Raw genomic sequence first — 13,054 nt, 5'->3', positions numbered from 1 at the left:
TCACTTCATTTCTTCACTTCCAAATAAGCAGAGAGTACAATAATTACAGTTGTCTTCCTCAGATCCGGAACATCACCGTGCAACGGTTTGGGGTCTCCGGATCTCGATTCTCTGGTTCTCGAGGAGGTTGGATCGGGACAACCAGTATCTAATCACGTAATTGAACTTTTACTGGTTGCGTCACAACATATGTATGGTCAGACCAACAACAATGCGTAAATTCATCGTTCATGACGCTATCTTTCTTCTCATCGCGAGTGTCCAAAGATTCCAGGAAGGAAAAAAAGAAAAAGAAAAGCAAAGCGTATTATACTACTGAACTACGTACATGGCAGCCTTTGGTTTGGAAATGTCCGTTCGGTATGGATAATAACTGTCCTTGAAACACTAGCAACACACACATAAAAGCAGAGATGGTGAGCTTATTGGGCAACGGTGAATGATTGAGAAACCCCTGTCCAAGCCGTCATCAGCACAAGGTTCTCACAAACGACTGGAGGTGAGTAGGCTTACAAGATTCATAATCTGATTCGTTCGTGTTATCCCCCGTGATGTGCAACGCCCTCATAAGGACTAGAAACCATCAGCATTTTCAATTTTTTCCCTTTTCGTTGAGGCAAGACACATGTCGGCAAAAACACTCACATTTGTAATCTCCATTGGGAATAGTCGTCCCATTCGAGAATGTCGCTGAACTCAATTCAAAGGTCGAGTAATCCCCTCCTTGGCCATCAACGTTATCCGTGCTCCTCGGCAAGTACTCGCCCACATACAAGTTCCCAATGATAGATACCTGCTGGAACGTGCTGCCAGTCTTTGAGCACCCGGAAGCTTTATAGTGTGTCAAGTGACACCAAAGAGAGTGGAGACCCTTGCTCTTCGTGGTAGCAGCAAAGGATGCGCCGGTAGATTTAAGGCGTCGAGCGGAAAGTGAGCGGCGGCGCTCGTCGTTCTCCGTTTCCTGTTCAAAAGTCGGGGAACGCTTTCGAGTGGTGTAATCGGGAGTAAAAGTAAGGTTGGCATTTGCGTCAATCAAGTCAATCACGAGCAAAGGTGTTCCTCCGGCAAGACGGTAAAGCACCGAGGGGTAGCTCACGTTGCTAAACGTATATGTTGCCGGGCCTTGTTGGACGTTGCCATCCACATCGACGATAGCAGGCGAGTTCATGCCGAGATACCAATCCGTAGGGTCGAGGACGGGCATGTCTTTCATGTTGGCCGCGACACCCATGTAAGGGACCTTGACACTGCTGCCATCGCCGGTGATCTTGATGAATCCAGAATAGATGGGGAAGGTCTGAGCGTCAAGACCAGTAGGAGCGGTGAACTTGACGGTCGTGAGGAGAGACTGACCAGGCCAGAGGGTGAGTGAGGAAGGGAAGATGTTGACGGATGCTGCGTTGGATACTTGGGGCAAAGGCTGGTCGTTCGACTGATTAAGCCCGGATTGGAAAGCCAAAGCGGTACCGGCAGGCTCGTGAGACAGTTTGTACGTTACCCACTTCTTACCAGGGTTCTTGATTGTCAGCACATGCAATTTATCAAAGTTGGCCGTGTCGTTCAATGTAATTTCGGAAGGAGAAATGTCGGCGACGGCATAGATAGCGTCGCTGAGCTGCACTCTGCCTGCACCCTGGACAGCGACGCTCACAAGAGAGCTATCAGAGACGGAGACGGGAAGTTGCTGAGCAGTGACTTCGAACGCAGACAAGACGTCGCTCGGGCTGACATTGTTTGTACCTTTGGCGGCGAGGTAGAGAGCGGCAGCTCCAGCAGCATAGGCAGAAGAATAGGAAGTGCCATCCGCGATAGTCCAGTTGTAAAAAGCCGTAGGCGTGACACCGACAACGTTGGTACCAGGGGCGACAACAGATGGAGCAAAGTACAAATCGTTGGTGGGACCAATTTCTGAAAAGTAAGACGTGGTATTGGCTGTCCATATGTTGGGCAGGGCGATAGGGTTGAAAGAAAAAGAGACGGTGGTGTTGGCGGATGAGTTGAGCTGATTGAGGAGATAGTTGCCGTCATCGTAGCTAATGAGGGCAAAGTCTATAAGAGGGAAATTTTGATAGATGGGAAGGGAAGTCTCGTCATTGACGACGAAGATGGCAGTTCCACCGGCGTTGTAGACGTTTTGAGCCTTTTCAGACAAGGAACATCCACCTCGACGGACGACGACGAGGTAAGGTGACAAGTCGGGAACATCGTCAGGCAAGGTACATCCATAGATGTCCGAGTCAAAAGTGTAGAGGGGCAACGTCTTGTCGCTGTACGCTTTGTAGTTGTAGTAGGCAATGGGGCCGTAACCGGTGGAAACAGTGGCCAGATGAGCAGGATAGATAGAGCTGTCACTGGAGCCAACGTTGATGACTCCCTTACCCGCGGAAGGAGAGTAAGAGTAAAAGCCACCGACTTGCCCCTGATTGCCAGCAGAGATGGTGAGAACTGTGCCTCTGGCAACAAGTCGGGAGGCAAAGACGCTAAGTGTACTCTCGGTCCATCCAGAGGGTTCACCTAGAAATCGTATGAGCTAAACGTTTTGTCTTTCACTTAAAGGAGTAAACCTACCAAGAGAGAGGTTGATGACATCCATGTCGTCGTCATACGCTTTTTGCATCGCCGCAAGGACAATGTCATCCGAAGCCGCGCCGTTGCAACCAAACACCCTGTAGACATACAAGCTCGACTCGGGGGCGACACCTACGGCTCCGTAGACATTCTCGTTGGCACCAATGATGCCAGAGATAAAAGTGCCGTGGGAATAACAGTTGTCATAAGGATCGTTGTCCGGCACAGGATCATTAGTTCCATCGTAATCATCACCGACAAAGTCATAACCTCCCGCAATCTTGCAGCCGGGCCCGAAACAGCCACCAAGAGGTTCTCGTGTATAGTCCACACCACCGTCAATGATACCGATTTTGATTCCTTTTCCCTTGTTCCCAGAGGCTTGGACAACGTCAGCCTGGATCTGGGGGAGGTTGGAGAACGGTGCCGAAGTGGAAGCAGCTGAAGCAGTGGCAGATGCAGAGCTGGATGACGAAGAGTGAGAACTGGCGGACCATTGGGTGTTTTCCTTGGAAAGGGGCTCGGCGGGCAAGGTGAGTAAATGAACAGCCCGGAGATCGATGACACCAGCGATGTCGAGCAGGCTCTCAAGATCCTAAAATTTGGGTTAGATGGACATTAACTGGGCTCAGGATGCGTCACTCACAGCATCAGAGGAAATGGAGAGAGACGCGCCGTAGAACAAGTCACAATCGTATTCCTGGTGGACAGTATAAGAGGACGAGCGAGCATCAAGTTCTTTATAGAAGTATTCATGGGGCTTGAAGAAAAATTAAAGTCAGCTTGTTACGCGGATGGTACGCGAGGGTCAGCTCACTGTAGCGGCTCTCTTTAGACCGGCAGAGGTGAAGTGAGCATCGCTATCGAATTCGACAATGTACCTCCCCGGTAAGACGGAACTGTAGAGGGATCAGCCCTGTGCGTGTCTACTATTGACCATGTAACTTACTCGGAACCCCTTTTGATATCATCAAGATTGAAGGCGTTGGCAAAGCCAGGCGCAAGAAGGGCAAAGGAGAGGAGCGCGGAGGACGCGTGGAAGGCGACCATTACGGATGGAAAGAACGCCTACGCCCGATGTATTATAAGAAGGGCTAATAAAGAATGTGGGCGGCGGAATACCGGTGTGCAAGAAGGTTGTGGAAAGCAGGATGAAAGGGAAATGAGAAGATGAAAGAGGACGGAAGGGTTCGAGGCGGAACGGGGAACAGTGGACGCAGTTGCATGCACCTCGTCAGTGGCTTGTGTCGTTGTCTGCTGCATTCTTCCTTCCTCAGCGTTGTTCTCCTCCTCGTCGCCGTGCAGACCGTCGCCGCCAGCAAGTCGCACTCTCTCCTCGCTCTCATTGCCCATTCCGACAAAGACTGCTCTGATAAAGTAGACAAATTCAGGCACACCAAGCCACCGCCGGCCGGGTCGGCTCAAATCTTATTAGTACAACTACTTCCGTCCCGTAAGCCAGTGAAATAAGCGTCGCCAGCCGTTCAAGCAACAGGAAACAAAATTTCAGATTTATCTCAGGCGGCCGCCAAGCCTAGCATCTACAGACCACAAAATACACCCGGAGTCGACCCGGCGGCGGGCGACGAACGGAAAAATAGAAGAAACAGAAATGCCATGCGAATCCAACAGAAAAAAAGCTACACATCTACATCTACATACTCTCTCCAAATCCCAGACACTTAGATAGCATCAACAGCTCGCTCGCCGGTCTTGGTACCAGCGGCCTGAGCCCTTCGCTGAGCCCAGAACTCGGGGTTAACAGTGATGTACTTGAGCTGTGGGGAGTATACCGTAAGCAAAATAATAATAATCATAGATCCTGACAAGTATCGAAAACACGTACGTTCTCGTCGTGCTTGACCTTGTCCCAGGGCCTCCAGTCAGAAGATCGGTCCCAGACGACCTCAGGGCCCTGCATCGAAAATCAGCCAAATGTCCCCTTGCGTTTTAATTATTTTTTCTTGCATATCAGACATACCTGAGAGAGCTTCCAGAGATAGGCAGTGGCACCAACACAAGCGATACCGACAATGCTATTAAGAAGTGTTAGTCGATTATACTCGTCTGATCGGCCGACGCGACATGACTGGACATACCCGAAGATGGGCATGACTTCAACGGGGAACCACTTCTTCATGACAGCACGGTTCTGCAAAAGGGGTACAAGTCAGTACATCCCGTACACGGTTTCTAGAATCGTCTCGAACAAGTCTGAAGGAAGCGGCTGGTAGGGCCTCAAGAAGACGCGGAGCAAGGAATGGCCGGGAAAAATCGGGTGGCCATGGGGTGTTGTTTGTTGTTAAAGCGCGCGCCGGCGAGTCTCGCGAAGATGGAAAGAGATACGATAAAATCCGAGTGACTCACGACGGGCATGGTTAAGGATTGTTGCTGGGAGTAGGATAAGATAAGTAGGTGGGAGTAGCTTTTTTTGTTTTTGTTTTTGGAGTCTTTTCAGACAGATTCTTGTTCTTGAAGAAAAGAAAAGAGGAAAACCCTTCGTCCTGGGGAGGTTATTAAAGTCCCCTTCTCCCTCCAATTCGGATATCCTCGGCCCTCCGCCGCGCCCGTCCGTCATTCAATTCCGTGACGTGGCCTTTATTACCTCCGTCCAGCCACAGCAAAGACTAGTCGTCGCGTCCGCGCCGGTTGTTGGAGTACGTACGTAGTTATTCGTCCGTATTCCCGTTAAACAATCCTCTACGCCAGAGCATTAGGTATGCATCGCCTGATTTGCCACTACATAATAGTGGGAGCAGAGATTGATGAGGTGTGGTCGGATGAAAAAAAATGTTTCGCGATCCTAGTTGTGAGTGGCGGGGATGGATCCAATCGCAAAGTCTCCAGTGGTGTACCACTACTTGGCCCTTTCACCGCTCGCCAAGAAAAAGTTAAGCTCCTGGTAATAATTGTTCATTAGTTGGCTATTATTATCGGTGGCAACCGAGCTCATCGCTCGAATGTCGGACGCTGGGTGACAAAGCGAGGTGAGGGCCCCTTCAATGCGCGTAAGCTACCGTCAAAGAGAGGCAAGCAGGCAAGCAGCGGGAAGCAGTGGCGCTTGATGTGGAACACTCTTCTTCCTTCCTTGTTTCTGGTGGCTGACCATGTCGACTTGTTGGAAAGCAGCAGAATCGGCTTGACGGGAAAAGAGGATACAAATATACTATGCACTTATAAACAATCGAAAAGTGATAGGCTGCATCGACTTCCCAGTCCTTATATACAGTATCTGTTCTCTTTCCGGCCACTAAAGTCATGGGATATCAGTTGTATTTTCACATGACGTCTTTCATCCTTCTCTTTCTTCGTTTCTCCGTTATCTTCGCACTGCCGTCGACTTAAATCAATCATCATCTTTCCAGCAACTCTTTCAAGTGTTAATCATTAAGCAAGACACATTTGCTGCATACCATAGCCGTATATCAAGCACCCGATCATTAAGAGTACTGTAAAATACTACGATTCATCTTATCATTCCCAGTATTCCTTTTGCAAACTTTCCACTCCCTCCCGAACCATTCTCCATTTTGGCTTTCATCTTTACCAGCTTACGATCCCTCGGATTGGAAGACATCCACATATCTATTCCTCGCTCCCTTTTTCATAGCCGATCCAGGCCTCTTACTAGCGGGTCTCGAGCCAGACAGCAAATCATCAAGGGACGCCGAAGTCGCCGACGCCGACGATGTCCTGCTGGGAGGTTGTGACGGCGGACCGGAAGGTGGACCGGACAAAGGCCCAGAGGGAGGCCCTTGTCCTTGACTCATTGTCAAACTCGACTTCATCCGCCTGATCCCACCATCAGGACCTTCAGCAAATGTGGACGCTGACATCCCCGCAGGAGGCGGGGGAACGTTGGCTGAACGAGGCAATGTACTGAAGGAGCCGTCACTGGAGCTGGGGCCGGGAGGAGGAGGGGCAGCCGACATGGCACGGGTGGAGGGTGCGGGGCGGGATGTGTGGGATGGCGAGGCGGTTTGGGCTCGGGGTGGCGGAGGAGGAGCTGCAGGAGCTGCAGAAGCACCCTTTGCCTATAGTTAAAAAGCTTAGCATGTTAAAATATCCTTGTCATCCAAATAAGATCACTCACGCCCTTGACTACCCATCTTTTCTGGTCAGGATCGTACACCATAGATGTCTCTTCACCCAAGTTTGCTTTAACCGGACCACCTTCCTTCTTTCCCCATAACCTCCCAAGCCACGACGATGATTGATGTTGCTCTTCTATTCATGGAATGGTATTAGCCATCATCATTTGAAAGAATGAACGGATACTCACGTTTCGCGGGCTGAGTAGGCTCTTCCTTTTTGGGTTCCTCCTTACCTCCCTTGGTAGGCTTGCCCCCGCTCGCCTCGCCCTTGCCTTCTCCTTCACCGACCGTCTTCGTGGGCCTTCCCTTAGACAATGACGTATTTCCAAATCCAAGATCTTCACCTTCGTCGCCTAGATCGTAAGCAGGCTGAGAGGCCCGAGGTGTATAATTGGGGGTACCAGACGTGCTCGGGCCTATCGAAAGCCCAGCCATGGGAGTTATAAATTCGGCCTGGTCGTCTCCGACGGGCGCCTCATAAGCATGCGGGGTCATTTCTCCGTCTTCCGCCTGCACCTCTGATCCTGCGTTGCTGGCCCACGGGGTGAAGCCTCCTCCAAAGTCAGTACGGCGACCCTGCGAGTCACCATAAGATGAACTAGTAGAGCTGGAAGGTTGGGACTGAGAGGTGTAAAGGTTGTTGTGTGCTTGGGCGGAATGTGAGGTAGCAGGAGACAAGGAGCGAACATCTAAAGTGCTCTTGGGCGGTGCGCCGTAAGGTTGTGATTGCTGGCCGTAAGGGTTGTATTGGCCCTGAACAGCTGGAGACGTGGTTCGAGACATCGGTTGTACACCCAAGAACCCATTGGATGCGCTGTAACTACCGACATCGGCCATAGAAGGGTTTCGAGAGATCGACCCAGACGGGTCTGGCGAAACGGAGCTAAAATGAGCAAACGGTCCCTCCGCCTTTCCACTTGATGCAGCCGGCTTGGGAATCGCCTTTTCACCTTCTTCGCCAGCGATAAACTTGGTCAAGCGACCTTCAATCCAAGACCCAAGTTTGTCAAAGCCTGGTTTACTTGATTTGCGGCCACCACCCAACACATTGGCGGGGTCAATTGAAGGGGTACCGGTCAATCGTTCGAGAAGATCTTCAAGGCTGGCCATAAAGGCGGGAGGGAGAAGAGACTGAATCTGGGCACTCTTAGTCAAGGGCTTCGCGCCGGCTTCAATAGCGGCACAGTATCTGTTGCATTTCAGTACGGAGTCGTCAATGGAGATTGCGCGCACTCACCTCTTCGCTAAAGCAACCTCACCCAACTCAGCTAACCGCCATGCCCTAGCAAGTTTGTACGGCAAGAGCTGCGGTAAGCCCACAGTGATCTGCTCCTGACCCTTTGGGACAGGTACCAAACTCCTGGCATATTCAGCAATCTCAACAAAGATGGTTGATTCTTCGTCTCGAGTATTGTGGGTCATCATGATACCACGCTCATAGGACGCAGGTGTTGTATCCAAGAAAGGCGAAAGCGGCGAGAGCAGGAAGCTGATGCAGATCAGCAACAGGCTTCCATGACACTGAGAAGGAACATACCAAGCATGAGCTGCATTGACCAGGCCCATCTGGAGGAATCTTGACCCCAGTTCATCGAGACAAGCAAGATCGGCAGGCTTGGCATGGAATAGAACTGAAGAAATCACCTCTCGCCATTGGTCCTGGGATGGATCTTCCGTGATTGTAGCCGCATTGATCAAGTCGTCCACTGAAATGATTGCGTCAGCCTTATACATGCTCAGATCGATGTTACTCACAAGAAGAATGGCTCATGCCCCCGATAAGAGCATATGAAGCCCTGATACCGGCAGTACCTTCGCTCCTAGCACTCAACTCTGCCGCTGTGAACCTCATCACGGTATCCTTCCACAATTCGGCACCGACAGCGCTACTGATCACCAAAGCATGTGACCAAAGACCATGGTCGATCGCGTATTCAGCTGCTTCCTTTTTCTGGCCTTGGGCAAGCAGGGTAGACAAGCGGCTTAACTGAGAGGGGTTGGCTGCAACAGGGGAAGCGGACTTGGAAGACGTTGAAGGGTAAAGACCATTGGACAGGGTGGTTACATGCCCCGGCGCAGTGGGAACATTTGGAGATGAGGGGTTCGACAAGGCCACTCGTATAGCATCCTCAACCTTGGGACTAGAATTGAATCAGCAAATATCTTCAGTGGGATATAGACGGGACTTACTTTCCAGCCAATTTACCCTCTCCAATGACCAACGCCTCCAATAATCTCAGCAGAACAAGTCTACCCTCATCCTCGCGCCGTGCTCGACTAGCTGAGGACTTCAAGTAAGGCAAACCCCTCTCGACTTCCTCCGCCCTGTCACGCAAATATGCCAAAACAGCTTCCTTCTTCTTTTTCTCACCCGCAGCACCCTTGGGTCCAGAAATATCGTTCACCAAAGGCCCTGGGAAAGCAGACTGGTCGCTCTTCAGAGCACCAGGCGCCACTACCTCAGAAATATTCCTAATCCACAGCTGACCTCTGCCGGAAGCGTAGCCGTACGATGGTATGCGAGCGTGGCCCTTGGCAAAATTATCGGATTCTGATGCACCTGGGAAAGCAGTGATCAAGACGCCGCCAAAACCAAAGACGGCAATGGGAGCGTTGCGAGAAGCAAGGGTTGTTCGTGCGAGAGGGTCTTCACTGATAGGCTTCTGTTCGAGTACTTGTTGAGGAACATACGATGTATCAATAGAGGCACTGCGTTGGGCAGGCATGGACTGGAAGTAGTTGGTTGAGGGCGGAGACATGCCATATGTAGGGCTTTGGGCCGGCGACCCCACGGGATTGTAGTTGCTTGAAGATTGCGAAGGTACATATAATGACGTAGAAGATGGCATAGATGAACGATTCATGGATAGATTCGACTGCCGAACAGAACTCTCGTTCTGAGACTGATATGCACTTTGGCCAGCATATGGCGCGTGTACAAAAGTGTTCCCTGAAGCTGCCATCGACGGAATGTGATTGGTGGGAGGAGAAGTACCATAAGCTGAGCTATGGGCAGGAGACGTAGTACGGGCATAAGGGCTAGATTGAGATTGTAAACCCACGACGCTGGTGGATGAAGGTGCGTAGGGGTCCGGCTTGTAAGAGGTGGGCTGAGTGGTAGCCTCGGGGCCAGGCTTATAGTAATCAGACTGCGTAGGAGCGTAAGAGCTCGGCTCGTATGACTCAGCTGCCGGAGCACTAGCAATGGCTTTGAATGTTTCCGCCTCATGATCAGAATGAGAATCAGAGGGAGCGTGAGGAGTGGGCTCGTAAGAGCTCAGCTGCGCTGATATTAAGCTTCTATCTGCCTCCCACCCGTCGTGGGTGTAAGGAACCTGTTCATAGGAGCTTGGCTGAGGCTGTTGCGCTTTCTGTTGAAACTCCGGGGGAGCATAAGAAGTTGGTTTTTCCGATAAAGATGAAGCGGGAATATGAGTCATTGGAGATGGCGCAGATGTTTGATTATGACCACGTAACTCCGTAGTACCAATCGACTGTCCAGGGGGGGCAGAAGGAGGAGCTTGAATTGGCTCCGCAGATACAGACAACGTATGTGGAGCAAGGGATGGGGAAATGGCTTGACTGCCTCGACTGGGTGGTCTATCTTCATCCCCGCCCTCAGGAGAGCAAACGTTTGGACGGGTGAAAGACGGTTCATTAACCTCGGAAGAGCCAGGGAAGTTCAAAGAGTCCCGGCCATGGGCTACTGAATTATCCTCAGTATGCGACCCAGGCACCTCAACTGGAAGAGTGGGCAAAGGCGGAACCGGTGGAACTGAACTTTGAGGCTTAGGATGAGGCGCATATGCGGGGCCTCGACTGGGAGGTCTACTAGTCCCAGTAGGTCGTCGAGGCGGGCCTGAAGGAGGCACGGATAAAGGCGGAACGGGAGGGGGCGACCCAAAGGGAGTGATGGGAGGAGGTGCGAAAGCCGGACCGCGACTAGGCGGACTACTCTCCCCCTTAGATCGCTTGGGTGGTCCCGACGGCGGAAGAGGGGGAGCTTGTATCTGATGAGACGGCACAATAGGCGACACACCAAACGCCGAGCTGACACCTGTGGAAACTGCTGAAGCAGGTCGTGATATCTTCTCCTGGGTCCTCAGAAATGGAGGATCGTACGCTGTTGACACTGCTCGCTGGGGCTGAGGTCGAGGCTTAGGAGGCTCAGACTTGGCGAGCGTGGCGTCCGTAGGCGAGGTAAACACATTACCCAAAGAGGCGGGGTTGTATGGAGAAGGCGTAGGCTGAGTAGCTGGCGCATATGAACGGTGGTGATAGGGCTTGGTTGAAACAGGTGGATCATAGGCATTATATGATTTGGGGTTTGAAGAGACGTGTGGGCTAGGCGCGGCCGCAGTTACACTGAAACTGCTGGCGGGGAGAGTCGCTGAACGGGTAACCTGGGGAGGGACATTGGCCGGAGGAGCACTCGTATACCCTGATTGATTAGCAGGGAAGTAGGACGCTGTGCTTGTGGCAAGCTGAGTACTCGCAGGGACCGGTGGCTCGTATATGCTCGAGTCGAAAGCCGCAATGGGTTCGGGCTGAGGGGTGCGGCGGGCAGCATTCTCTGACATTGCAGCTTGAGATTGGAGGGCTGGGCTTCGAGGAACAACCGGTGTAAGGGCTATATACGCTAGTCAACAAAAAGCTATCAAGGAAGATGAAACCACATACTAGCTCCGGCACCCGCGGCCAAGGGCGGTGGTGCCTGTTCGGTCTCCTGCCAACTGGTAGGACCCATCATCGCGAATTTGACTTGCTCCTTCTCTTCCTCAGTATACCACTGCCATTGACCATCGTCGTCGTACCATCCTTGAGGAATGTCGAAATCCAAAGGCTCGACGCCACTCTGGTCCAAGCCTCCCGCCTCCTGCGCTTCCGTGATGATCTGCCCCTGATTCAAAAAATCAGTTGTATCGTTGGAGAATAGACCTTGAATAGACGGGTTGGTTAACGTGCCGGCAGTGGTCGACAGGGGTGCTTCTTGCGGTTCGGAGTCGGACTCAGGTATGATATTGTCAAAAACAGAATCATTTGGGTCGTCGATGAAGAGAGACGAAGCAGCCGGTGTCTGATCATTTTTGGTATCTGATTGACCCAGGAGGGATTGAATCCCTTCTCCTTTGCTTTCCGAGTGTGATTTGACTGGTCCTCCTATAGGTGGTTCCAGCATACCATTCTCAGCCTCAAACTCAGCCAACAGATCACTGTAGTCCTTTTCTTCATGTGGCACGGATACTTCGGTTTGCCCTTGGGCTTCTGATTGATCTATCCCCTCGCTTTTCAATATATCCCGACTCTGTTCTGGCTGCGTGAACTCGTCTTTTTCTGATTCAGCGAGTTGCGCGAATAGGTCTTCACCGGAGCCATCACTGACAGGACCAAACAAGTGGCCGGCTGTAGGTTCCTGTACAGGAGAAGAAGTGATGTGGCTTCCTTGCTGCTCTCCAATAAATTCCTGGGTTTTTCTGCCTCCCTGAACTTCTTCGGTTTCTTCTGGTGCGTATGCTGCCTTCTCTTCAGTTTGCTTTTCTAAGACATTTGCCGGAATTGGTGTCCTGCTCCCTTCCACTTGGGCGACCGGGGTCGGAGCTTCTCCTTCTGTAGTTGCTTGAAAGCCTGGTTTATGTTCTTCCTCTTGTACTTGGCGCTGTGGTGCATAGTCATCCTGTTCGCTACCGAACTGAGCAAAGGGGTCATCGGCAGCACCACCTTCTGAGTCGATGGAGTCGAAGAGATGACTTGCTGGCGTTGTGCTTTCGGGAGGATGTTCACTTACGTGGTTGTCCTCCATTATGGATGGCAACGGGAGTTGGGGTTGGAAGAATGGAGGAAAAGGAAGTAATGCAAGTCTGGCGTTAGTCTATGACGATGGACGTGACGGACCTCTTCCGCCATCTTGCTGGAGGATGCCGGTACGGGATCAAATATTGGCCCATGTCACGTGACCTGTCCCCATCGCTTCTCTATTATCGAACATCCAACAATGTACATTTAACTACTGCTAGTGAGCTGCCGGATTAGTGAAAGAAGATGACAAACTGCCTCTGATCGGAGTCAAAAGTGCATTGAATCTTTGTACTGAAACGGATATCTACTAGTATACAAACAGGTACTACTGACCAAATCAACCAGATCTTTACGGGTACTCCAAGAGACTTCCTATTCCTCATAACGAAACATTTACTCCAAACTATTCTCAACGTCAGCCGCATCATCCCCCTCCATGGAGGCAAAGTTGAGGAAAGCGTTCTATAAAAAGAATACATCAATAAGAAGGACCAATCAAACAGACAATAGATTGAACTTACAGGTCGGTGGCAAGGGGCCCAGAACGCCTCAGGCTTGTCAAGAGTCATTGTGTAAGGAATCTTTTCTGACCAGCT

General features: G+C 51.3%; 4 protein-coding genes across 4 annotated transcripts in view; all 4 read right to left on the bottom strand.

Moving 5' to 3' along the window:
• Window positions 1–422: 422 nt before the first annotated feature.
• On the bottom strand, window positions 423–3,618 carry CNBA1340 (hypothetical protein; the record flags this gene model as incomplete). The annotated part of the gene is made up of 7 exons (XM_773039.1): window positions 423–454; window positions 514–573; window positions 646–2,514; window positions 2,569–3,163; window positions 3,215–3,328; window positions 3,386–3,467; window positions 3,518–3,618. 7 exons carry the CDS (start codon window positions 3,616–3,618, stop codon window positions 423–425), a joined length of 2,853 nt encoding a protein of 950 aa, XP_778132.1.
• Window positions 3,619–4,250: 632 nt separating this feature from the next.
• CNBA1330 (hypothetical protein) lies at window positions 4,251–4,944 on the bottom strand (the record flags this gene model as incomplete). Its single annotated transcript, XM_773038.1, has 5 exons — window positions 4,251–4,346; window positions 4,415–4,483; window positions 4,550–4,604; window positions 4,668–4,720; window positions 4,936–4,944. 5 exons carry the CDS (start codon window positions 4,942–4,944, stop codon window positions 4,251–4,253), a joined length of 282 nt encoding a protein of 93 aa, XP_778131.1.
• A 1,175-nt stretch (window positions 4,945–6,119) lies between these two features.
• Window positions 6,120–12,462, bottom strand: CNBA1320 (hypothetical protein; the record flags this gene model as incomplete). The annotated part of the gene is made up of 8 exons (XM_773037.1): window positions 6,120–6,602; window positions 6,662–6,795; window positions 6,851–7,851; window positions 7,900–8,151; window positions 8,200–8,368; window positions 8,418–8,803; window positions 8,853–11,292; window positions 11,343–12,462. The coding sequence occupies 8 exons, from the start codon at window positions 12,460–12,462 to the stop codon at window positions 6,120–6,122; spliced, it is 5,985 nt and encodes a 1,994-aa protein (XP_778130.1).
• Window positions 12,463–12,851: 389 nt separating this feature from the next.
• The window catches only part of CNBA1310 (hypothetical protein), a gene marked incomplete at both ends in the record, with an annotated part of 8,342 nt that continues 8,139 nt past the window's right edge, over window positions 12,852–13,054 (bottom strand). Inside the window, 2 exons of the mRNA XM_773036.1 lie at window positions 12,852–12,920; window positions 12,980–13,054. The exon at window positions 12,980–13,054 is cut by the window's right edge and continues 971 nt beyond it. Of these exons, the coding sequence (XP_778129.1) occupies window positions 12,852–12,920; window positions 12,980–13,054 (144 nt within the window). The remainder of the gene's footprint in view (window positions 12,921–12,979) is intronic.

This window comes from Cryptococcus neoformans, chromosome 1 (genome assembly GCF_000149385.1).
Source record: "Cryptococcus neoformans var. neoformans B-3501A chromosome 1, whole genome shotgun sequence".
NCBI lineage: Eukaryota > Fungi > Basidiomycota > Tremellomycetes > Tremellales > Cryptococcaceae > Cryptococcus > Cryptococcus deneoformans.
Note: the sequence above shows the minus strand (reverse complement) of the source record. Positions and strands in the feature narration are given on the sequence as shown.